The sequence below is a fragment of the Mobula birostris genome, chromosome 3, assembly GCF_030028105.1.
Source record: "Mobula birostris isolate sMobBir1 chromosome 3, sMobBir1.hap1, whole genome shotgun sequence".
In the NCBI taxonomy this organism is placed as follows: Eukaryota; Metazoa; Chordata; class Chondrichthyes; order Myliobatiformes; family Myliobatidae; genus Mobula; species Mobula birostris.
In genome coordinates this window covers 162,251,256-162,277,587 of record NC_092372.1, presented here as the reverse complement: position 1 = coordinate 162,277,587, position 26,332 = coordinate 162,251,256, and the positions used below count along the sequence as shown (strand labels likewise).

The 26,332-nt window shown below is 39.1% G+C and overlaps 1 protein-coding gene across 1 annotated transcript in view; it reads left to right on the top strand.

Annotated features, from left to right (window-relative positions):
* The window catches only part of LOC140195384 (cullin-1), a 125,335-nt gene that overhangs the window by 22,244 nt on the left and 76,759 nt on the right, over positions 1-26,332 (top strand). The window contains exons 2-4 of the mRNA XM_072253596.1: positions 1,411-1,700; positions 21,551-21,725; positions 25,865-26,032. Coding sequence (XP_072109697.1) covers positions 1,561-1,700; positions 21,551-21,725; positions 25,865-26,032 — 483 coding nt within the window. The 5' untranslated portion in view covers positions 1,411-1,560. The remainder of the gene's footprint in view (positions 1-1,410; positions 1,701-21,550; positions 21,726-25,864; positions 26,033-26,332) is intronic.

Below are 26,332 nucleotides of genomic sequence, written 5' to 3'. Positions count from 1 at the left end.
AAAGGTTTATTTAAAGGAAGTGCATCAATGAACTGGATTTTCTGATTATTAGAATAGGTTTTGGAGTGTTTCTTGAATACTGAAAATCAGGATGCAGGATAGTGTGCCTCCTTAAAAAGGGGCTGAGCATGTCCATATAATATTCTGAAGTAAAAGTACTTCTGGTAATGAACATCTACAGCAATTGCATGGATATTCACCAGAAAGGCTTTAAGGATTCCCACAGAACTACATTGAAATGGATGTTAATATCCATCCTTTGAAACAACTGAAAACTATGCCCATTGATGTTCAATGGCATTGCTATAATATGAAGCTCTTGAACTCTTAATCAAAGATGAACCCAATTGGAGATTATTAGCAAACTTTGGAATGGCATATTTCTCAGGTATTTCATCGCCTTTTAATTATCGGTTATTTGGACTACAAGTGTGAATCGATAACTTGTTGAATTGAAGGGGATTGCTAGCATATTGTTGCTAGGTCAATTGTCTATCTCAACAAGCAATGAGATTTAAGTTTAAAGGAACAAGAAAGTAAAAATAAATGAGATTAATTAGTCAAGTTAGAACTAAAAAAAAGGATATCTCTTTGAAAGAGAGAAAAGTGATTTAAAAATACCCAAAAATTATACAGAATAGTTTTATTGTGGAGTTAAGATTTGAGCAAGTTTCTATGCTTTTTTTCTACTTTTTTGATGTTAAGCGGCATTTTGGAACTTAATCTCATTAAACATAGAGTATTGGAACATTATATCAGTTTTAACAGAACAGATACCATAATTTTTGATCTAGAGATTAATACCAAATTGTGTTTTTGGCATAGTTTATCAAAGCAGCATAATTCAGCTAGTAATTTGTGGTGATCGTGCAGCTCACGGATTTCTTATTTGCTCGGTATATTATGCCTGGTATACTTGTTATTATTTCCTGAATATATTATGTTCATGTTCATATTTAATAATTCTGCTTTTCAATATTTATTTGAAATCAAAGTCTCTTCTGCCAACTACCTTGATTTTGTGAAGTTCTTTTAAAAAATATTTTCCTAATTGCAATAGACTAAATTCAAAATTATTTTAAATACTTAATATAACATGCTGTAGTTTTGCACCATAAGGAGCTAAATTTAATGTCATTAAATAGCACCAATGATTGATAAGGCACCATAGACTTGCTGTGTCTACAAGTTTAGATAAAAACTGGAGATCATGTTAACTTATTTGTCATGGTACTTGGTTTTTTTAAAAATGTTGCTATATGGCTGATACCTTGCTTTATATTTATAATAATGAATATTGTAATCTGGCCTTAAAATGAAAATGTAGTTTAAAAATATGTTTTGTAATAATCCTAAAATGAAAAATGCTGAGTGATTTCCTATGTTTGAAACTTGTAATTTCTGTTACAGGTTTGACGAGGTTGAGTCTGGCCAATTTGGAGGAAGTAAAATTTATTGGCTGTTAACTGGGAAGTTGACGGGAATCTGTACAGCTACATCTCATGGAGGAATATCTTTACTGACTGTGAACCTTGCTTTAGAAACCTATAAGGAAACAAAATGTCATCAAACAAGAGCCAAAATCCACATGGGCTTAAGCAGATAGGCCTGGATCAGATATGGGATGATCTGCGAGCTGGCATTCAACAAGTTTACACCAGACAGAGCATGGCAAAGTCTAGATACATGGAACTCTACACGTATCCTATCCTATATATTCAAATATGGTTGTTGGGATCAGTTTGTTACTTCTAGTTCATTCTCCAAGATTTCAAGTATAGGCAGCAGGATTCTTCAAGGTAGTGTAACTGAAAATATCTTGATTTATAGAAATGAAGAATTCGTATGTGCTTACAAGGTGTACTAGTGAAGCAAAATATCTTTAATATGTTTTTGTCATTATTACAAATGAAATAATATATTTTCTTTGAAGCAGCAAAATCTAGATAAACTATTTTGTGCAGTCTCTCGCCTTTAGAGGGAGCATATGTGTTTCCATAGTTATGAGGAAAAGCATGGAAGTGTTCATAGTTACTGCAATTTGTAATTGGTGATAACAGTGAAATGGGTAGAAATAAAAGCAAAAATACTGTAGATGCTGGAAAAACCCAGACAAAACAATAGCAGGAAGTCATCAGCATTTGAAACAGCATCTGTGAAGACAGCTCACCTGTTCCAAATATTAATTTGTTGAATCTTCCCTGAACTACTTCCAAGGATTAACATACTTCCTTAAATAAGGAGACCAAGGATATACAATAATCCTGTTGAGATCTTGCCAGTGGCCTGTTTAGCTGAAGTGTAGCATTCTTGCTTTGTTACTCAATTTCTCAAGCAATGAACAATAATGTTTTGTTAGTTTTCCTAATTAATTGCAGTACCTGCACTGAGTAAATGCAGATTCTTCTGCATTTTGGAACTTTGTAGTCTGCCCTCACTCAGAAAATGTTTTTCCTTCAGTATTGGATACTCTCATATTTTATGGCGTTATGCTCCATTTGCCAGATCTCTACCCTCCCAGCTAACTCATCTATGTCACTTCAGATTTCTGGTGTCTCTTTCATAAATTATTGTTTTGTGTTGTCAGTAGATTTGGCATTCTTATGTTCTTAAGTAATTATATAAGCTCTTTTTAAAAGAAAGTAAAGCTCCAACACTGATCTGTGATTCATCAATTTTACATCTTGTCAACTAGAAAAAGAATGTTTATTTCTCCTTCCTCTGAGGCAAAGGTTTATTACCCTTTCCAATCTACTGCCTCCGATACAGAGCTTTTATTTTCCACAGTAATCTTAGATGTGATGTCTTACAAATACTTTCTAGACTTTTCTAAGCACCCATAGATTTCTTGTGATTTCCTTTTCGCAAGCTGCTTACTTGGTAAAATTCAAGTTATTTTAGCAAAACACTCAGCTTCCTTTAAAAATAATAACTTATGATGTTTTTCTTGTCAGAGATGTTAACTGGCATACAGATTCCTGTTGTCTTCAAATAACAGAATTGTACCTTTTTTCTGTCTTATTGAACCTTGTTCAAATTTGTGGGAATCTGGAGAATTATCAAAGCATTAGTTATCTAGGTTTTCTTATTTTAAAGCCTCTTTTTCTAATGCCTTCCATTTTCAAACCAATGACATTTGATCAGAAGTCTTAAACTAAGGGAATGGCTCTTTGCTGAAAGGACAAGATGAGGGAAATGTATCTGTAATCAAATTGTAGTCTGGAGAAGGAGTTGCATAAACCAATTTTTCTGCAAGGTGGAAAGGAACAATTTCAACGACGGTTAATTAACATGCACGTTATATATTGTTTCCTCTTTGTAGTTACAGTGGTACAGAACCAGAATGTCCCACATCCACTGGCTTGTTTTAGTGGCATTAAAATATCAATGGATGTTACATTGTTGGATAATGTATTTTACAAGTCAGTAGAAAAGTTGTTAGTTTGCAAAGTATATCTCTTCCATGGATTCCTGTGTATTGGCACCTGCTTTCTTGACACAGTGGTATATGATAATGAGGTGGTCACAGATAAGCAGTTTTAAGGGCTGGTTATTTTTTTGAATTAACCAGCTCCTGCCCCTATTATAAACTTCTAAAGATGTTAGCTTTTCTTTAGCTTTCCTAACTAGAAAAATTCTTTCAATAAAAATGTTGGAGAATTATGTAAAAGTTGCATTTTTTTTCAGGGAGGCTGTTTATAGGCACTGAGTTCTGTAGATACTAGAATGTTATGATGTAGCACATAGGGACTTCTCATCCGGTGTCACAGTTTTTTTTAGTTTTGGAAAACTTCCTTTGGTAGTGAAAACTTTTAAGCATGAATGTAAAATACCAATACAAGGAGCCAACCTGATTACCTGATCCTACTCCCCAGAATAGATACATAAAATCATACAGCACAAACAGAAATTTGTCCCACGAAGTCTGCACTGGCCAGTAAACTACTGTATATCAGTGCCGCCTTGTTCTCCTGTTCCTGTCGACTCTTCTGAGATTTTGCCAAATAGGAGAAAATTAGAGGCCAATTAACCTACTAAGCTGCATATCATTGAGGTGTGGGAGAAGCTAGAGCATGAGGAGGAAACCCACATAATCACAGAGGACTTTCAAACTCAATACAACCAGTATCCAAGCTCAAGAGTTATGAGAGTACGGCTCTTATTAGTTGTGCCACAATGCCAGCCTTTAGGCTCAATCTACCCTACTCAATCATATCAATGTCTGGGATTTTGTAATCATTTCTAAATTCCTCTGATCTCAACAAATATTGAAATTGCTTTAAATTTAGTACATTTTAAAATGCAATTTTTGAAAAATGCACTGAACAACTAGAAAACATAAAATATAGTAAAATGGCTTAAGCTGATGAAAATAACTGAGTTCCTTCCCTTCCTTCAAATTGCTAGATTAGGAATCTCCTTTCCACAGGATCTCAGAGGATGATTATGTGGCATTGTCCTGGAGAATCCTACTATGATTGGATTCAATGGCTTAGACTTGATCTAGTTCAGAATAATTTGCAGCTTCCATGTTGGACCTGTCAACATTTTTGAAAACATTATTGATGAGAATTTAAAATTATTTTAGTTTAAGTAATTAAATTATTAGAAAATTTAACCTTCAATTACTTTTTAAAAAACTTCTTGAAATGGTGCAAGTTTTTTGAATGTTCTACCTGAACGTCTCCAAATTAAAAGAAAATCTCCTTGGTTAAGATTCTTGGCCATTTCTGTAGGTTAAAATTAGAAGATAAAATATAATGAAAGTGCTAAAAATGGAGAGGTGAGGCAATATTTGTGGAGAGAGGAAAAACAGATTATCAGTCTGAAATGTTACCTTTCACTATAAAGGTTTTCAGTTATAGGGGCAGGAAAGGAGGAGAGTGAAAGGTCAGTGGGATAGAAAGTAACATCTTGAACTGAAATCTCTTACTAACTCTTCCTTCAGTTAGTCCTGACGAAGGGTCTCGGCCTGAAACGTCGACTGTACCTCTTCCTAGAGATGCTACCTGGCCTGCTGCGTTCACCAGCAACTTTGATGTGTAGATCTTGAACTGAATTGACTTTATTACTTACATCCTTCATAGCTATGAGGAGTAAAAATCTTTATTATGTCTCTGTGACAATGTGCAATTTATAGTAATTTATAATAGTATGTACAACAGTATAGTCAATATAACAAAAAAATACAGTTGTATCAGCATGAGTTAAGCAGTCTGATGGCCTGGTAGAAGAAGCTGGCCTAGTAGAAGAAGCTATTCCAGAACCTGTTGGTCCTGGCTTTTATGCTGCTGTAGCATCTGGAACAATTTGTGGTTGGGGTGACTCGGGTCCCCAATGATCCTTCGGTCCCTTTTTACACACCTGTTTTTGTAAATGTCCTGAATAGTGGGAAGTTCACATCTACAGATGCGATGGGCTGTCTGCACCACTCTCTGCAGAGTCCTGCAATTGAGGGAAGTACAGTTCCCATACTAGGCAGTGATGCAGCCAGTCAGAATGATCTCAATGTAGAAAGTTCTTAGGATTTGGGTGCCCACACCAAACTTCTTCAACCGTCTTGAGGTGAAAGAGGCTCTGTTGTGCCTTTTTCACCACACAGGTGGTAGGTACTGACCAGGTGAGATCCTCGGTGATGTTTATGCTGAGGAACTGTTCACCCTCTCAACCCCAGATCCATTAATGTCAATAGGGGTTAGCCTGTCTCCATTCCTCCTGTAGTCCACCTCCAGCTCCTTTGTTTTTGTGACATTGAGGGAGAGGTTGTTTTCTTGACACCACTGTGTCAGGGTGATGAAGTTTTCTCTGTAGGCTGGCTCATTATTTGAGATCAGTGTATTGTTGTCAGAAAATTTAATTAACAGATTGAAGCTGTGGGTGGTGATAGTATCCAGAAAGCAAAGGAGGGGGCTTAGGACACAATCCTGAGGGGCAGAGGTGAGGGAGCCCACTCTTACCACCTGTTGGCAACCTCACAGGAAGTCCAGGATCCAGCTTCACGAGGCAGGGTAAAGGCCTTCTTGTCGAGCCTGGAGGGAATTACGGTGTTGAATGCTGAACTGTAGTCCAAGAACAGCATTCTCGCTTAAGCACCCCTCTTTTCCAGATGTGTAAGGGCAGTGTGTAGAGCTGTGGCAGTTGTGTCAGTAGGCATCTTGGTTTTCATTTTTAAAAAACTTTGTTATGCAAAAATTAGGGGGTGGAAAAAATTAAACCTAGAGTCTTCAGTTCGCGTAAATTCAATCACTTGGCGGCTATCTGAAACCCAACTGGGCTATTTGTAAGGGCGAGGTTATATTTGAATACGAGGTTGGCTTTGGTCCATGTAACTGTAATTAGTAGGATCATCTATTTCCACCTGTAACCACAGGCTTTGACCTCTCTCAGCTATTCTGTGATAATCGTGTTCTTAGAACAGTCTTGCCTGGAGGATGCAATGTACTACTAGCCATTCTCCTGTATCTTACTTTAGTGCCCTTCTAACTCGTGCACAGTCATCTTCATATCTGTATGTGCTAATATCCTCTGGATTCTGGTCACCAACCTTTTTTTTTGTTTTATTCAGATCTTTCCATATTTTGCATTGTTGTCTAAATACTTTCAAACCATTTAACTTTGGGCTGTACTTGCTACATTAAAGGCACTGTATAAGTGGTAGTTCTTTCCACTGTATTAATGTTCTGATTCACTTAATTTTCTTTTGCTGCTTTGAATATCAACAGTTTCAAAAAGTTATTTTGTAGAAGTTCTTATGGAGTGAGGGATATTATAACACAAACTAGTACACACTTAAAGGCAAAACAAATATTTAGAAACAACAATCCCACTGATCATTATTGTTCAGCAGAGAAACAAGTTTTTTGTTTCAATTGATCTGACCAAGATTCCCATTTAAGCTAGTCCCATTTGCCTGCATTTGGCACATATCCCTACATATCCCTATAAACCTTTCCTATCCATTTACCTGTCCAAGTACCTTGTGAATGTTAATGTTCCTGCCTCAATCATTTCTCTGGCAACTCATTCCATATACTAACAACTGAGTGAAAAAGTTGTCCCTTGGATACCAAATAAATCACCCCCTCTCACCTTCAACCTTTGCCCTCTAGTACTTGATTTCCCAACCCTGGGGAAAAAGACTGCAATCCACCCTTTGCCATTCATACTTTTATGCACCTCTAACATTACCCCTCATTCTTCCATGCTGTAGTGGAAAATGTCCTGCTTCAACCTTCCTGTATCTCACACCTTTGCGTTTCAGCAGTATCCTCATCATTTCTTCCTTTTGCACACTGAACAAAACTGAATACAATAATTCAAATGTAGCCTCACCAACTTGCTGTACAAGTACAAAATAACATCCCAACTTCTATGCTCAGTGCCCTACCTAATGAAGGCCAGAGTGCTAAAAGCTGTTTTTACTACTCTCTACTTTCCACACTGCCTTACAGGAGCTATGCTCTTGTATTTCTAAGCTTCTCTGTTCTACATCACTCTGCAGAGCCTTGCCATTCACTGCGAAAGTCCTACCCTCATTTGTCTTCCCGAAGTGTAACATTTCGCACTTTTCTGATCAAACCCCATTTGCCATTCCTTGGCCCATTGTCGCCATGTGCACTGTTATGACTCAAACATATTTTGTGCGCAAGGAAAGCACCAAGGCCCCTGTCACCTTATTGTTCTGAAACCAGGAGAGAAAACCACTGTTTTTATACAGAATTGACTCATCAGTTGGGGATATTGACCATTTAGTAAATTGTACTGTATATGGTTGAATTCCTTACTTGTAAGATCAATTGGCATTCACAGTAGAGATGTTAGTAGAAGCTACAAGCTGACAACTGATAATATTTTGTAGTTAGGAAAGCAATTGTCCCTTTGTTGTTGGGTGTATTTCATATCCTTCTGACATTCCTATCTTGTCTGTCTCCTGCACCCTCTACTGTGTAAATGGAGCTTTTTTTTCCCCTAGGTTGATTACACACTGCCAGTCATTTTCACTTATCAGCAGTAATCAGGATTGGCTCTGGTGAACTTTCTTCAAAGGTCTGGCTTGACTACAACTGGCCCAGGATATTCTTGCCTGGACGTTGTCTTTAATCCTTGCCTTACTGCAACTTCCACTGGCCTACTTGCCCAGTTGATCAAGCTACCTCTATAAATCCTGATAGCCATCTTCACTGTCAATGATACCTTCTATTTAGTGTCATCAGCACACTTACTAATCATTTCTGGGTGGCAGTGTTAGCTGTGAGGAGGATGCTAAGAGGATGCAGGGTGACTTGGATAGGTAGGGTGAGTGGGCAAATTCATGGCAGATGCAATTTAATGTGGATAAATGTGAAGTTATCCACTTTGGTGGCAAAAATAGGAAAACAGATTATTATCTGAATGGTGGCCGATTAGGAAAAGGGGAGGTGCAACGTGACCTGGGTGTCATTATACACCAGTCATTGAAAGTGGGCATGCAGGTACAACAGGCGGTGAAAAAGGCGAATGGTATGCTGGCATTTATAGCGAGAGGATTTGAGTACAGGAGCAGGGAGGTACTACTGCAGTTGTACAAGGCCTTGGTGAGACCGCACCTGGAGTATTGTGTGCAGTTTTGGTCCCCTAATCTGAGGAAAGACATCCTTGCCATAGAGGGAGTACAGAGAAGGTTCACCAGATTGATTCCTGGGATGGCAGGACTTTCATATGAAGAAAGAATGGATGAACTGGGCTTGTACTCGTTGGAATTTAGAAGATTGAGGGGGGGATCTGATTGAAACGTGTAAGATCCTAAAGGGATTGGACAGGCTAGATGCAGGAAGATTGTTCCCGATGTTGGGGAAGTGCAGAACGAGGGGTCACATTTTGAGGATAGAGGGGAAGCCTTTTAGGACTGAGATTAGGAAAAACTTCTTCACACAGAGAGTGGTGAATCTGTGGAATTCTCTGCCACAGGAAACAGTTGAGGCCAGTTCATTGGCTATATTTAAGAGGGAGTTAGATATGGCCCTTGTGGCTACGGGGGTCAGGGGGTATGGAGGGAAGGCTGGGGCGGTGTTCTGAGTTGGATGATCAGCCATGATCATAATAAATGGCGGTGCAGGCTCGAAGGGCTGAATGGCCTACTCCTGCACCTATTTTCTATGTTTCTATGTTTCTATTTCAATAATATTCTCATCCAAATCTTTAATATGAATGACAAGTGATATCATATGTAAGGAGGGGAAGATGGTGGTGCGACGCAGTGGCCACTCCGGTGAATGATATCTGTTATCTATCAAGTAGGGTGCCACGCACAATCCTGATTTGATGGAGACAGATATGAGAGCACGGAGAAACATCTGGAGAAACTTCTGAAATGCCTTCTTCACTGCCGCTGCTACTGTGTGATCCAGAATCTCCGGAGGAGAAGGCCCCGAGTCTTTGGCTTTGCTTGTTGCTCGGCAGCTGGGGTGGGGTCGAAGCGCTCAGCAGAGATGGTGCTCAGTGTTGGAGGGCTGGTCAAAGGCTCAAAGTTTTCGGACGGACTCAGAGTCTGCTGTGGTCAGGTGCTTCCAATGCATCAGCAGTTGTCGGCGCCTGGAGGTTCATGGCAGGGAGAGTTTCTCCCTTTTGCCGCCTGCTTTTGGGACTATCGGGAGTCGATCAGAACTTTGAGACTTTTTTTTACCATGCCCATTGTCTGCTCTTTATCAAATTATGGTATTGCTTTGCACTGCTGTAACTATATGTTATAATTATGTGGTCTTGTCAGTGTTCGTCTTTGGTTTGTCCTGTTTTTTTTGTGATATCACTCTGGAGGAACATTGTATCATTTCTTAATGCATGCATGCATTTCTGAATGTCAATAAACGAGGACTGAGTGTCCTCATAATCTAATCTAAAAATGAAACAAAATTTTGGGGACATTATTTCTTTATGCCAGTAATTTGGCGCCACTGGTTTCATAGCCAACAAAGCTGTGTAAACAATATAATCTTGTATTATTACTCAGTTGAAGTTTGTGAGGACATTATTTTTCTACTAACATTTGAGATCCTTTTGAGGATATAGTAAGCTTAATATCAGCTGACTTGCATTCCAGGGGCCAGAACTGTTGCTCCAGAAGCATGAGTTTGAATTCAACCACTTCAGCAAAAAGAGTTGAAATTGAAGTAGGAATTTGGAAAAAGAAGTTAGTGGTGGTTTGGTGACAATTAAACTACGTGATTGTCATTGAAACACAGCTAATTTATTGACCTTCAAAATGACCCAGTGAGCTGCCTGGCTCAAAGTGATTGAGGGTGGAAGATAAATAATAACTTTGCCACTGATGTCTGTATCATTTGAATGATTAAATTTAAGAAGTGAAATTTCAGTCAACTGGGTATCAGTGGCATGCAAAAGTTTGGGCACCCCTGGTCAAAATTTCTGTAACTGTGAATAGCTAAGTGAGTAAAAGATTACCTGATTTCCAAAAGGCATAAAGTTAAAGATGAAACATTTCTTTAATATTTTAAGCAAGATTACTTTTTTATTTCCATCTTTTTTGGTTTCAAAATAACAAAAAAGGAAAAGGGCCCAAAGCAAAAGTTTGGGCACCCTGCATGGTCAGTACACTCTATCCTCGTTGTATGCGTCTTCAGACTATGCGGATTCACAGTTACGCGAGGAACCATTTCTACCAAGGTCTTGTTACATGCATCCAAAACTCACGGTTATACGAGGAGCTCTGCCTTCCCGCCAATACAAGTCACATGTGCACACCTCACAGTCTCACTGTTGGGGTGAGAAGCCCCGCTTTCCCACCAATACAGGTCAGGTGCGCGCGCCTCATAATCTCTCTCCCGCCACTCTTGCATTGGTTTTGGCAAGGTGTGGATGCGCGATCTTAAACTTCTGTTGGTGTTACCTACGGAGCAGTGATTTTGTGCTTGAAATATTTAATTATGCCTCCTAAGTGTCCGATGTCATGTCTTGGGCTGTCAGCCGAACAGCAGAGAACCGCTTTAAGACTTGGGGGGAAAAAAAGTTGGAAATTATAAACAGCAGGGCATCTACTGCTGGGAGCAGAATCTTGCCTTTAAAGTTCTTTTGTTGCTTGACAATGCGACAGCCCATCCTAAACATTTGGACAGCATTCATCCTTACATAACAGTGCGTTTCCTGCCGCCTAACACAACGTCGCTGATTCAGCCACTCGACTGGTGTAATCCACATTCAAGGCATACGTATTTTTTTACGGCGAACTCTCTCTCAGATGCTGCAAGCAACAGACGATTTTGAAAATCCCGGGAGTTTACCAACAGTGAGGGAATGGTGGAAGTCGGAACACAAATGGCGATGGACATGGACCCAAGTTTAGAACGGAGTCAGCATTTCAGTCGTTCCCTGCCGTCAACCCTTCTTCCCTACAAGCAAATTTATGCTGAAAAACAAAATGTTGCTAAGCAAACAACCGTCACCGCTTTATGCAAATCGCTGTAATCTTTCTGCTGCCGGCAGTTCTAAGAGTTCTTTGAGTCTTGCATCCCTTGCTGTGCTTCCTGACGACCACAACCAACGACCTTATCTATGTAAAGCTGCCCGACACCACAACAACCACTCATCTCCTGGAGCAAACACACCTGCCACTGTTGGTGAGTACTGTACACCAGAGGATGTTAACTTTCTATAACTTATTACATTGAATATTACCTTAAATTGATTAAATATAATACAAATGTTGTCTTGTAGTTCTGCTTTTGTGTCGAATTGGTATAAAAATGTGAATAGGTTACAGATAAAACATATTTAGGAAGCCCTCTGGAATCATCCCTATTTTCCCTATTTAAATAATTATTCACATTATGCGTCAACTTCGAGGAACGTATCCCTCGCATATAACGAGGATAGGGTGTACTTAGTAACACCCCCTTTGGCAAGTATCACAGCTCGTAAATGCTTTCTTTAGCCAGCTAAGAGTCTTTCAATTCTTGTTTGCGGGATTTTCACCCATTCTTCCTTGCAAAAGGCTTCTAGTTCTGTGAGATTCTTGGGCTGTCTTGCATGCACTGCTCTTTTGAGGTCTATCTACAGATTTTCGATGATGTTTAGATCGGGGGACTGTGAGATTCATGGCAAAACCTTCAGCTTGTGCCTCTTGAGGTAGTCCATTGTGGATTTTGAGGTGTGTTTAGGATCATTATCCTGTTGTAGAAGCCATCCTCTTTTCATCTTCAGCTTTTTTTTAACAGACAGTGTGATGTTTGCTTCCAGAATTTGCTGGTATTTAATTGAATTCGTTCTTTCCTCTACCAGTGAAATGTTCCCCGTGCCACTGGCTGCAACACAAGCCCAAAGCATGATCAATCCACCCCGTTAACAGTTGGAGAGATGTTCTTTTCATGAAATTCTGCACCCTTTTTTTTTCTCCAAACATACCTTTGCTCATTGCGGTCAAAAAGTTCTATTTTAACTTTATCAGTCCACAGGACTTGTTTCCAGAATGCATCAGGCTTGTTTAGATGTTCCTTTGCAAACTTCTGACACTGAAGTTTGTGGTGAGGACGCAGGAAAGGTTTTCCTCTGATGACTCTTCCATGAAGGTCATATTTGTGCAGGTGTCGCTGCACAGTAGAACAGTGCACCACCACTCCAGAGTCTGCTAAATCTTCCTGATGGTCTTTTGCAGTCAAACGGGGGTTTTGATTTGCCTTTCGAGCAATCCTATGAGCAGTTCTCTTGGAAGGTTTTCTTGGTCTTACAGACCTCAACTTGACCTCCACCGTTCTTGTTAACTGCCATTTCTTAATTACATTACAAACTGAGGAAATGGCTATCTGAAAACGCTTTGCTATCTTCTTATGGCCTTCTGCTTTGTGGGCATCATTTATTTTAAATTTTCAGAGTGCTAGGCAGCTGTTTAGAGGAGCCCATGGCTGCTGATTGTTGGGACAAGTTTTGAGGAGTCAGGGTATTTATAAAGCTTTGAAATTTGCATCACCTGGCCTTTCGTAATGATGACTGTGAACAAGCCATAGCCCTAACAAGCTAATGAAGGTCTGAGATCTTGGTAAAAGTTATCTGAGAGCTCAAATCTCTTGGGGTGCCCAAACTTTTGCATGGTGCTTCTTTCCTTTTTTTCACTCTAAAATTGTACAAAACAAAAATAATACACTATCTTGCTTCAAATGTTGAAAAGTATGTTTCATCTTTAACTCTTACTAACCAAATCTCTTACTAACTCTTCCTTCAGTTAGTCCTGACGAAGGGTCTCGGCCTGAAGCGTCGACTGTACCTCTTCCTAGAGATGCTGCCTGGCCTGCTGCGTTCACCAGCAACTTTGATGTGTGTTGCTTTCATCTTTAACTTTGACTTTTGGAGATCAGTTCATCTTCTACTCACTTAACTATTCAGTAACAGATTTTGACCAGGGGTGCCCAAACTTTTGCATGCCACTGTAACACTGAATGTTCTTAAGTCTTTAGGCAATATGATTCATTCTGTTGTTCTTTTAGAATTTAATTATAATCCATTACAATTTGACTTTTCTAAGCTGTCCAGCCTTATAGCAGGTATTTCAAACAAGGTAAAATCTGCAGATGCTGGAAATCAAAGTAGACACAAAACGCTGGAGGAACTCGGCAGGTTAGGCCCAAAACGTCAACTGTTTACTCTTTTCCATAGATGCTGCCTAGCCTGCTGAGTTCCTCCAGCATTCTGTGTGTATTACTATTATAACAGATATTATCAATTTCTCAGAATAAATGAAGAGAAGCAAACATAGGTATAACATAAACTTTACAGTGTACAAAGACAGGGTCTTGGATGGGTAATGGAAATGAGCTTGTTAGAAAGTTTTTAAAAATTAACACTCTAAAGAGATACTGTACTGCAGTGCCACGGTGATTAAATTGACACCATAATAACAATGTAACCTGGAAAGACAATCTAAAGGTGAGTTCAAGTCCCATTTCAGCTGTGGAATTCAAGCTCAGTTAGTACTCTGTATAAAATCGAATAATGTAGCTAGTCTCCCCATCATCCTTATGCAGATTGGTGTAAATGTGACTTCAGACTTGTGGTAACACTGAATTGCCCAAGCAAATCACTCGCCCAAGCCACTACCATAAGACCAAACACAAGTAAGGTTTACAAGTAAGTAAGTTTTAAAATCATTTAATGTCATTTCCAGTATACAAGTGTAAAGCAGAATGAAATAATTGTTACTCTGGATCCAATGCAGCACAACAAAAGAAAACCAAAATAAGATTTAAAAAAACAGTTAAAAATATAGTAAATATAAATGTATGAGATCACTTACTAATATACATTGGTTATATGTTTATAAAGTAATGCTAGGCACGTGAGTGTCTGTAAACTCGTGTGTAAGATCACTCTGACAGGAAATGAAAAAGTAGCGGTGAAGGGTGTGGATCAGCCTTGTTGCTGAAGGAAAGTAACTGTTTTTGAGTCTCTTGGTCCTGGCGTGGATGCTCTGTAGTCTTCTTTCTGATGAGAGTGGGACAAATAGTCCATGAGCTGGATGGTTGGGATTCTTCGTAATGTTACAAGCCTTTTTCTGGCACTTTTCTGTGTATGTGTCCTTGATGGCAGGTAGGCTGGTGCCAGTGACGTGTGGGCAGGTTTGGCTACCTGTTGTAGAGCCTTCCTGTCCGCTGCTGTGCAGCTTCTGTACCATGCAGGGATGCAGCATGTTAGGATGCTCTCTACTACACATCTGTAGAAGGTCATGAGTATTGATGTGTATAGTCCAACTCTCTTCAGCCGCCTTCAGAAAGCAGAGTTATTTTTGAGCTTTGATTGTGTAGGATGTGTTCTTGGACCATGAGAGGTTGCATGAGATGTACACTCCTAGGAGTTTGAAACTGCTGCTACGGTTTCCATTGTTGTGTCATCGATGCAAAGAGGGATGTGAGTGTTGCATGTTCTCCTGAAGTTGATAACCATGTCTTTTGTCTTGTTGACATTGAGGAAGAGATTATTTTCCTGGCACCAGGCCTCAGGCTTTTCCACCTCTCTGTAAACATCTTGGCATAATACTATTACAGCACCAGCAACCTAGGTTCATTTCCCCTACTACCTGTAAGGAGTTTGTATGTTCTCTCTGTTACTGCTTGGGTTTCCTCCAGATGCTCTGGGTTGCTCCCACATGCTAAAGATATACCATTTAATAGGTTAATTGGTCAAAAGGGTTTTATTGGGCAGTGTAGACTCTTGGCTGGAAGGACCTCTTGCTGTGTAACTTTATGAAGATTTCCTCAAATAAAAAACACGGGGACCTAAATTAGGAGATAAAAGCTTGACATGGTTGTATTTAGAGATTCATCCCTTACAAGCAATGTGCCTGGCTCCATTGTAATCTGAGTATGTCCAGTCACAGTATTATTTGAATGCAGTAGGGAATAGTTCTGAGAGTCTTGCAACATTTACTTCATACTCTAATGTCTCATAGTGACACATTAATAGAGAAAAAAATAGTTCTTGATTGCAACCTACTATCCTCCCACAGTAGGTGAATCAGTGTTTCTTGTTGATCTGGAACAAGCACTGGCGTAGTTAAAGAGCATCCTCAGGATGGGGAACCTTGAAATACATCAGCAAGAATTACTTGGTAGCATCATAACTCAAGCAGGTAATTGTGTCCTGAAGGACACAGCCAATAGACTGGATCTGCAAGAGGTAGTGCTTATGTTAACATGAGGAATAAATGAATTTCACCATGTCTGCCCGAGTCAACCTGTTGGAGATGTATTTGCCCATGATGGCATTGCTAATATCCCCGATGTTTCTATGGAATAAAGTCTTGTCTTTTCACCAAGGGTATCTTCCATTATTTAATATGGCACTACAATTGTACCAAATCGGACTAGATCTAGCAGCTCAATAACAGGCATCCTACAGGTCTGTGGGCTACTATATCGACTCGGGCCTAGGGGGCCAGCGTCGGGCTAATGGCGATGGAAATGCATAACCCTGTGGCCCAGCATGTTCCTTACTTGTACAAGTCATGAAATCAAACATGGTGTAGTGACAAATGCAGAAAGACCTGTCAGAGGGAATGTCAAACTGATGTTGCATAACAGAACCATATACTTGGTAAACAGCATGTGTGTGAAAGGCAAGATCAGAAGCCTGATCAACCAGCAATGGTTGAAATACTAAGCTCTCTTCTTGTATTCCTATCATTAGGGAATCCTGGCCAGGAGACTGTATTCAATGTGATAACAACATGGCTTGCAGTAGTGGATACAGCTAAGGCAATTGAGCCATGCAACACCCAACTTGTAGAACTGATGATGTGCATTCTAGAATTAGATCTAGCTGCATGTTAAGGCAAGCTATTTGATTTGTACAAATCTGAATGGTTCTTCTCTACCGAGTTGGTGTAGGCTGGGGGTTCCTGTGAATTGTTGGAGATTTTGCACCTCAAGGAAACTTTGAGCACATCTATAATCTTTTCCTCTCTACATCTCCAACAGGTTGACTCGGGCAGACATGGTGAAATTCATTTATTCCTCATATGGGAATAGAGTGTCTGCTTTGGGAATCTGGTGAGGTCATGTGAATGATGTGACCTGCCCAAAGTAGCTGAATGAGAATAAATAGTCCTTTTGCTGTGGATGTTGACCTTGGATATAACACCGGCATTGGTTTACTTATTTTTCAAGTGAATTTGGAAGATTGTGTGGAGGCAGTGTCATTGACATTTTTCCTGTGCTTTGAGGCTCTTGCAGATGCTAGAAATCTGAAATAAAAGCAGAAGATGCTGGAAACATCAGGTAGCATCTGTGAAAAGAAAAATGGGGTTACTGTTGCAGGCCCTCTTCAGCTTTAACCTAAATTTTTTTGTTTGTTTCTCTTTGCACAGGTTTTGCCTGTTTTTTTTCTCTCCCCCAGCATCTTGTCTAGTTATTGTTCAATGATTCTGCTCTCAAACATCAGTGAAGTGATAATTTCTGACACTTGCACATCATTGTCTACTGCAGGTTTTGCCATTGATCACTCGGTTGCAAAATTCATCTGTTTTGGTGCAGACATCTTTGTATAATTATCAATGAATTCACCGTTTCTGACCACCTTTACGTGGAAGAATGGGCCTGTTCTTCCATGTGAAGAAAGTCAAAAATGGAGAGGTTCGCTGATTATACGATGTTCAACTTCATTTGCAGCTCAGTATTAAAACATTGTCTGGTACGCGGTGAAAACCCCCAGGAGGATGAGACAAATAACCATTTCTGACAAATAACCATTTATACACTGGATGTATGTGTTACTGATAAGGCTAACATTTATTTCTGTTAAGAAAGTGGATGCTTATGGTAATCTGCATTCCCTTGTTATAAACCAGCTCTCTCTGTCCTTTACGTAGGAAGATTTGTTTTTTTGACCCAACAATGCAGGAAGAGGGATTTAAGGGGGAGGCGTTGATATGTCCGATCCATTTGGTTGATGTTTTTTTTGCGGGAGGATGGATTTGGGGGTTGATTTGCCTAATTCATTTTGCTTGGTTTTTGTCCGAAGGTGGGATTTGGGGGTTGATGTGCTTGTTTGTTTTTGTTCATTTTTTTTCTAGGGAGGTGGGGTTTGGGGGTTGATGATCATACTGTCTTTCTTTTCTTTCTTGGTTTCATGGCTGTCCGGAGAATTGAAGAATTTCAGAGTGGTATAGTTTGATAATAAATGAACCTTTGTACATTTCCATTTCCAAGTTAGGATGGTATGTGTAAGTGGTGCATTCCTTTGCACTTAATGTGCTTGTTTTTTTTTAATGGAAGATAACTGCTTAGCAAATGCTGACAGAGAAGGTTTGGCAAAGAACTGCAATACATATTGTAACTGGTACATGTTGTGGCCTCCGTTAGTGGAGCCAGTGAATGAACATTTATTCTGGTAGATGACATGCCAATCGGGCAGGCTCTTTATTCAGATTGTGTCTTCCAGATGGTAGCAAGACTCTGGGAAATCAGGAGGTGATTCATTCACTACAGAGAACTGAACACCCAACATGATCCTGTTGATTCTGTATCTATTTGCATTGCCTGGTTAAGTTTCAGTCAATGAAGAGAGATTTGAACAAGCAAGGCCTTTCTGGAATAAATTTATTTATTGTAAATTTAAATTTAAGCCTGTACTCTCTTTAATAAATGAAAAGTGACTTCATTGGAGCACATAGAATTCTTAAAATGTCCAAAAGAGTAGGCACAATAAGGTTGGATGAGGAGCCTAGTATTAGGGTCACAGTCTCAAAAGGGACTGAATTGAAGAAAAAGCTCTTCACTCAGTGAGTGTTTAATTTTTTGGAATTTTCTGCCACAGACAGATTTGGAAGTTTGATTCATGGATTATGTTCATACAGAGAAATTGAAGTTGTGAAGATAAGGCAGATAAAATGATTCCAAGGTACAACAGCCATGATCGTGTTGAATGGCAAAACAGACTTAAGGTGCTGAATAGCTAGCTTCATTAATTAGACCATTTTTACTGGAACTCCTTGATTTCGGGTTGGGGTTTTTGTCATGGTTTAAAGTAGACCAAAGCTTTGATGAGGCCTAACCTTGGTAGTCTAGGCAGATTTTTTAATTAAAAATTTTTCTGGATCTGGGCACCATTGATCCTGGCTTGATAAGGATGGCGTGTTTCTTAACCTCAAGAATATTATTCAACCAGTTTGTTACTACATTAGATTTTTTAAAAATCCTGAATTATTATCAGTCTTAAATTCCTCATCTGCCATGGTGGGATTTTGTTCTGGACCCTGAATTGTTGGCCCGGGTTATTAACTGAGAACTTAACCATTGTGCCACCTCCGTATCCTAAATATCAGTGATGGGCATTACTTGTGACACAATTAACTGCATCTTCCATCAAGTTGCTGATGAGAGATTATTTAGGTGGTATTGACTGGATAGGATTTGTCAGCTTTTAAAGCCAGTCAGTTTTTTGTTGTTGTATTAATTGAATACCAATACTGCAGTTCTTGTGGAACAGTTTGGTCAGAGATATGGCTAGTTTTGGAGGGCAGTTGTTTCACATCACAGAAGGAATTTTACTGTGAATCAAAGTGTTTTGCTTTCATTATATTCAGCCAGTTATTGCTGATCATTTCGATTAATTGAATACTTGGTTTAACAAAGTATTGATCGTGAGGTATAAAGGTACGTTAAGTGAATGAGCAAGAAGTTATCAGAGAGTATAAAGTTGTAAAGTCATCTTTTTGCAGTCTTGTCAGCATCCTGTTGGAGTGCTATACACACTGTTTTAGGTCTTTGAATTTAAAGAAGTGTGTATTTGCTGCTGGATGCAAAGCAGACAATAGGTAGACTCTTGGGATGAATGTGTTGATGTTTGAAGAGACTGTGAGGTTAGCTAATGCTTATTGGCCTTTCAAAGACTGAGGTGAACATCTTGAAACACAAAATTTGAGAGGGGTTGACAGGGCGGGAGTATCTAGAACTACAGAACATAATTTTTAAGACAGATGAGGAATTTCTTTGGGATTCACTATCCCAAAGATCTGTGGTGGTGAAGTCATTGAATATATTCTGAGCAGAGATTCCCAGGTATTTGAACTGCAAGGGAGTTGAGAGGTATTATGGTGTCTAACTAACGTATGTAACCTAAAGCAAGGTTTAGGTTTTGCAACCAAAGTAGAGCAGGCTCAAGGGGCCGAGTAGACTACTCCTCTTGTCTCTGATCTTCCTACAGTATGATTCCGAGAAGGACTGTATACAGTTATTGCTAGATAGTCCGAGAGCCTTCTCTGCAAGTTTGAGTGCAAGCCTCAAGATTTTCTTATATGGTACTTGGTGTGGTTCTGATCATTTTGGTTTCTGAATTTGCAAAAGTATAAACCAAAGTCATACATTCCCTTTTGACTCAAGGGAAGTGCTAGATGAGTTGAGAGTTCAATGATTCCTCTCATTCTGTTATGATTTGTGTTTTTAGTTTATGAATCTTGTATCTGGATGGATATCAGATTGTCAGAGAATCAGAATCAGGGTCATTATTACCAGCATATATCGTGAAATTTGTTAAGCTATATTAAGCTTAATATTGTATATGATAATGAATTGTTATAAGTAAGTAGCTGCATAAGCCATCTCAGAGGTCAGTTAATAATCAGGCATAAAGGCCAAATTATTTCCTTTTCAAAGCAAGTTTTCTGAATTAGATGGGTTTTTATGATAAAATTTTATTAATTTAAATTGCCCAAAGCTGCTGAATATATCTCCAATTCTATAGATTGCTAGTGCAGTAATTAACAGTGACACAAGAGCAATTCTAGTAAGCTTTTCTTCGTAAATGAAACTAGATATTTGAAATGCAAGTTCCTTTTGTGACATAACAGATCTCCTCAAATTCCTAATGAAATATAACGCTGGCATGTCCTCTTAGTAATTTTATCAATATGTTGGGCCCAGGATAGGTCTTCTGAACTGTCTTTGACTTAAGTACCATTTATGATTTGAGCTTTTAAACTAAGCATAATATGTTATAAATCAATCTGCTTGGGAGTTCGAAAGCAAAATAATCAGCAAATTTAGTGGTGAATTTGCCTGACTAATGTAAATTAATATAGCAAACGAATAGCGTAACCTTTTAAATAATCAAAATAACCCCAAGATTTCTGAACTGATATCTTTTATAGTTAATTCTAATCATTATAAAAAATTATTTCTTGAGGCTAATTGTATAACTTTATCCGTACATTTTCAAAAGAACAGTTGCCCAGTTTGGTCATGAAGTTGTAAGGATGGTTTTTTTTTAAAACAGTAAATAACTCCATTACTCTTTTAGGATAATGATGGAATTCTTTATTGCTAAAAGAAGTTAATTAATTGGTTCCGCAAACACGAGGAAATCTGCAGATGCTGGAAATTCAAGCAACACACATAAAAAAAATGCTGGTGAACGCAGCAGGCCAGGCAGCATCTATAGGAAGAGGTAGAGTCGACGTTTCGGGCCGAGACCCTTCATCAGGGCTAACTGATCTCTTCTTTCAGTTAGTCCTGACGAAGGGTCTCGGCCCGAAACGTCGACAGTACCTCTTCCTATAGATGCTGCCTGGCCTGCTGCGTTCACCAGCATTTTTTGTGTGTGTTAATTAATTGGTTTGGTGTTTTATTTGGGGATTTTCAATTTCTTTTCAGATCCAGAATAAGTTTTAGGTGAATATATCATATAAATTTGTTCACAAATTTCAGCTATTAATGAAGAACAATGGTAAGTTTTATCAAATGTGTTTTTTTAAAAAAAATACTATTTGGTGTTTTGCCCGTGTATTGTCTTAGATTTTGGCATCCTATGTGTGGTGGAATTGAAATTCAGAAACATCTGCATTTAATCTTAATTTCAAATGTATTTATAACAGGATCATCTTATCAGGTGTACTTTTCTTGTATTTACAATATTTAAATGCTTTTGAGTTACGTAGGTTTGCCATGAATGCTTATTTGTATATGGTTGTTTGTGCATTAAATGTTAATGAACAAATTAAAGCAACTGAACATATCGATTGTATGATTCATTGATGTAAAGCAACTTTCTTGTTCTACTGCCCTTAACTCTACTGCAGTCACGTTTATAACTATTGTACCAGTGTCCACCAGTCAAATCAAGCACGGGGAGGAGGAACAGCTGCTGCCAAAAAACAGAAGGGCCAAACCCCAGGGGGAGCCCAGTTTGTAGGGCTAGAACTCTACAAACGTTTAAAAGAATTTCTGAAAAATTATTTGACAAACCTTCTTAAGGTAAGACTGATTTTGTGTAAAACCTTACAGTTATATAAAAAAAATAAATCAAGCAGATAGTTTGTAATTTTAAAAAGAACTTGATTTGTCAGATATTTACTCGTGTTCACTCTGAAGGCACCATTTTTCCACTGCTCCATAATCGCCTTCTAATTTGGAAGCACTTACTGACTAATGAAGTCTGGAGTTGTTGTTTGATTTTAATAGTTTGGAAATTGATAAAATGAACACAGTATATAGATGACGTATAAGCCAAAGAAAAATTGTAGAAGTCTACAGTTCTGCAAATCATCTGAAGCTTATAAATGTCATTTAGAGAAGTTTAATGTAATTAAAACAAGTTAATGGTTTTATGAAAGTTAAATCATGCCTGACAAATTTACAATGGTTCCTTGAGAATATGACAAACAGAATAGTTAGAGGGGAACCTGCATATATTGCATTTTTTGGATTTTTGGATAATATTTCATGAACTGGCCAGGAGAGGCTGGTGCACAAAAAAAAAAGGGGAAAGTGTGTGAGCATGGATTGATGATCAGTTGTTGCACAGAAGTCAATTGGAATAAAAGGCTCTTTTTCAGGCTGGAAAGATGTAACGCCCCAAGGATTCGTTCTCGGGGCTCAGTTATTTATGATTTATTTAATGACCTGAAGGGGGAATGGTGTGAGGAATCAATTGCACAGAAATAATCGGGGGGGGGGGGGGAGGATGGCACGTTGTGATATTTGAACTCTAACAGGATATAGGTAGGTTGAGTGAGCAGGCATAAACTAGCCAAATACTGGTTAATGTAGACAAGTGTGGGGTTATGCGCTTCAGTAAAAGGAATCTAAAAGCAAACTATTGACTAAATAAAGATTGTAGATTACTACAGTACAAAGGAGCCTAGGTGTTTTGTGCATGGATCACAAAAGTTAGCAAATAGGTTCAACAAGGTAGGAAGACATTTGTGAAGTCTTCCATAAATGTGCAGTGGAGAATAGATTGGCTGGCTGCATCACAGCCTGGTATGGAAACACCAATGCCCTTGAATAGAAAATCCTACAAAAAGTAATGGATATGGCTTTGTCCATCTTGGGTAAAGCCCTCCTACATGTAACACTGTTGCAGGAAAGCAGCCTCCATCATCAGAGACCCCCACTACCCAGGATGTGCTCTAGTCATAGTCATACTTTATTGATCCAGGGGGAAATTGGTTTTCGTTACAGTTGCACCATAAATAATTAAATAGTAATAAAACCATAAATAGTTAAATAGTAATATGTAAATTATGCCAGGAAATAAGTCCAGGACCAGCCTATTGGCTCAGGGTGTCTGACCCTCCAAGGGAGGAGTTGTAAAGTTTGGTGGCCACAGGCAGGAATGACTTCCTATGACGCTCTGTGTTGCATCTCAGTGGAATGAGTTTGGCTGAATGTACTCCTGTGCCCAACCAGTCATTATGTAGTGGATGGGAGACATTGTCCAAGATGACATGCAACTTGGACAGCATCCTCTTTTCAGACACCGCCGTCAGAGAGTCCAGTTCCATCCCCACAACATCACTGGCCTTGCAAATGAGTTTGTTGATTCTGTTGGTGTCTGCTACCCTCAGCCTGCTGCCCCAGCACACAACAGCAAACATGATCGCACTGGTCACCAGACTCGTAGAACATCCTCAGCATCATCCGGCAGATGTTAAAGGACCTCAGTCTCCTCAGGAAATAGAGATGGCTCTGACCCTTCTTGTAGACAGCCTCAAGTGTTCTTTGACCAGTCCAGTTTATTGTCAATTCGTATTCCCAGGTATTTGTAACCCTCCACCATGTCCACACTGACCCCCTGGATGGAAACGGGTCACCGGTACCTTAGCTCTCCTCGGGTCTACCACCAGCTCCTTAGTCGTTTTCACATTAAGCTGCAGATAATTCTGCTCACACCATGTGACAAAGACTCTGTGCAGTAGTTGAAGTCCGAGGTGTAAATGGTGAAAAAAAAGGGAGACAAGACAGTCCCCTGGGAGCCCCAGTGCTGCTGATCACTCTGTCAGACACAGAGTGTTGCAAGCACACGTACTGTGGTCTGCCAGTAAGTAATCGAGAATCCATGACACCAGGAAAGCATCCACCTGCATCGCTGTCAGCTTCTCCCCCAGCAGAGCAGGATGGGTGGTGTTGAACGCACTGGAGAAGTCAAAAAACATGACCTTCACAGTGCTCGCTGGCTTGTCCAGGTGGGCATAGACACGGTTCAGCAGGTAGACGATGGCATCCTCAACTCCTAGTCGGGGCTGGTAGGCGAACTGGAGGGGATCTAAGTGTGGTCTGACCATAGGTCGGAGCAGCTCCAGGACAAGTCTCTCCAGGGTCTTCATGATGTGGGAGGTCAATGCCACCGGTCTGTAGTCATTGAAGCCGCTGGGGCGCGGCGTCTTCGGCACAGGGACGAGGCAGGACGTCTTCCCATTGCTGCCATCAGGAAGAAGGTACAGGAGACTCACACCATCAGCTTCAGGAACAAGTATTAGCTGTCAGCCATGAGGCTGTCACAACCAACAGAATTACCTTCAAGGACTCTTCATCCCATGTTCTTAATATTTATTGCTTATTTGTTTATTCCAATATTTATTTTTGTATTTGCAGAGTTTGTTGTCTTTTGCATACTGGTTGAACGCCCAAGTTGATGCAGTCTTTCATTGATTCTGTTATGATTAATATTCTATAGATTTATTGAGTATGTTCACAAGAAAATGAATCTCACGAGTGTATATGGTGACATATATACTTTGCTGATAAATTTACATTAAACTTTGAAGTGGATTCCACTTAAATTCATAGTGCCATGCTGTACAAAAGCAGGCCCTTTGGCCCGCTGCTCCTTGCCCTCTTTGGCCCCCTGTCTAAGCAGGTCCTATAGTTCTACCTGCTGGAATTTTATGTTCTTGTATATCAAAAGGCCTGTGTTAAGTGCTATTTTAGGAAATGGATAATCATTGCTCTTTGTACTTTTCTTGGGCAATATAGAACATACAATCAAAAAAAATTGAACAAATGATAAATGCTTTAAATCTGAAACAAGAACAGAGAATACCACAAGAGCCAAGCAGGTCAGACAGGTCCTATGGAAAAAGAAGCAGTTAACATTTTAAGTCTTCCTTCAAAGACCTTAACTGGGAAAGGTAGAAATATGTGGCAGAGATGTTAAAGGGAAGGATGGCTAGGACATAGGGAATATCTGTGGTAGTGTGAGGCCTGATCAGATGTGTTAATGGGAGCAGTTAGATGGTTGTGTTTGTGTTACTAATTGCTGGCTGTGAGACATTAATACACGTGATTAGAGATAATGATTCTTTATTTATGACATAGTTCTGCACACTTCCTTGGCAATATCAATTGGCTATTGAATTGTCAAATTTGCTTTTGTTCCTAAAAACATTGTCTTTTGGTCACTGTACCTACCTCATTAGTTGCAGGAGAAGTTATATTTCAGTTATTTGGTTGCCTGGATAATGATTATTTTTAATCTAAATATTTTAATGCTTGATAAACGAAAGGTTCTCCAGTTGACTTTGATGGATTTAGGTGTTGGGGTTTCTTGACAGGATGGATGATTCTCTTATGGGAGAAACTAGAAATAGGGATCAATTTTAAGAACAAAAGGTGAGACAAACCTTTTTTGGGGAGGTTTGAGACCTTTTGGAATCCACTTCCTCAATGTGTGGTGGAAACAAGAGTTTTGACATTAAGGCAGAGGTGGATTAGTTCTTGGTAAGAGAGCGCAGAGTGAATGTAGATGAATAAAGTGCAGATTCGAGGTTGCATTCACATCAGCTTTGACTTTATTTAATAATGAAGCAAATTTGAGATGCCGATTAGCCTATTCTTACCGTTACTTTATAGGCTCTTATTTATGCATATTACTAAGTGATTGTTGTGACCCTTTAGTGAAAAAGTAATTTATTCAGGCTGAAAACTTTATTAGTAATTAGCTGACAATAAGATGACTCATGAGTTGTTTGTAGGAAGTAGCAGCTCAGTATGATATAAATTGTAAAATTGAATCGTATTTACTAACTGGTAAATTGCATTCTTCCCATGCTCCTCTACCTGTCTAATTGTCATTTACAAAAGGGAATAATTTTTACATTTTCCTCCTCTAGGATGGTGAAGATTTGATGGATGAAAGTGTTTTGAAATTTTATACCCAGCAGTGGGAAGATTACAGGTTTTCTAGTAAAGTGTTGAATGGAATCTGTGCCTACCTCAATCGACATTGGGTCCGCCGTGAATGTGATGAAGGACGTAAAGGAATTTATGAAATATATTCAGTAAGAAACAAACAATTTTATTTGTTTTACATTGTTCAGTTTAGTTAACATGTATTAAATTCTCTGTCAATTCATGCTTTGCACACGAAAGAATATGGTAAATTTAAAATGATAAGTACAGCAACATTCTCTTGTATTGCCTCTAAGAACTGGTTATTCTTGAACATAGTGTGACAATTTACTTTGCTCTTGCAACTCCACCCCACATATTGTCAGAATTGAAGAAATGCTTTGCACGAACCCTTATCTCAACCATTGTAATGCGTACAAGTTCTATTGCATATCAAGAAGCACAGATTT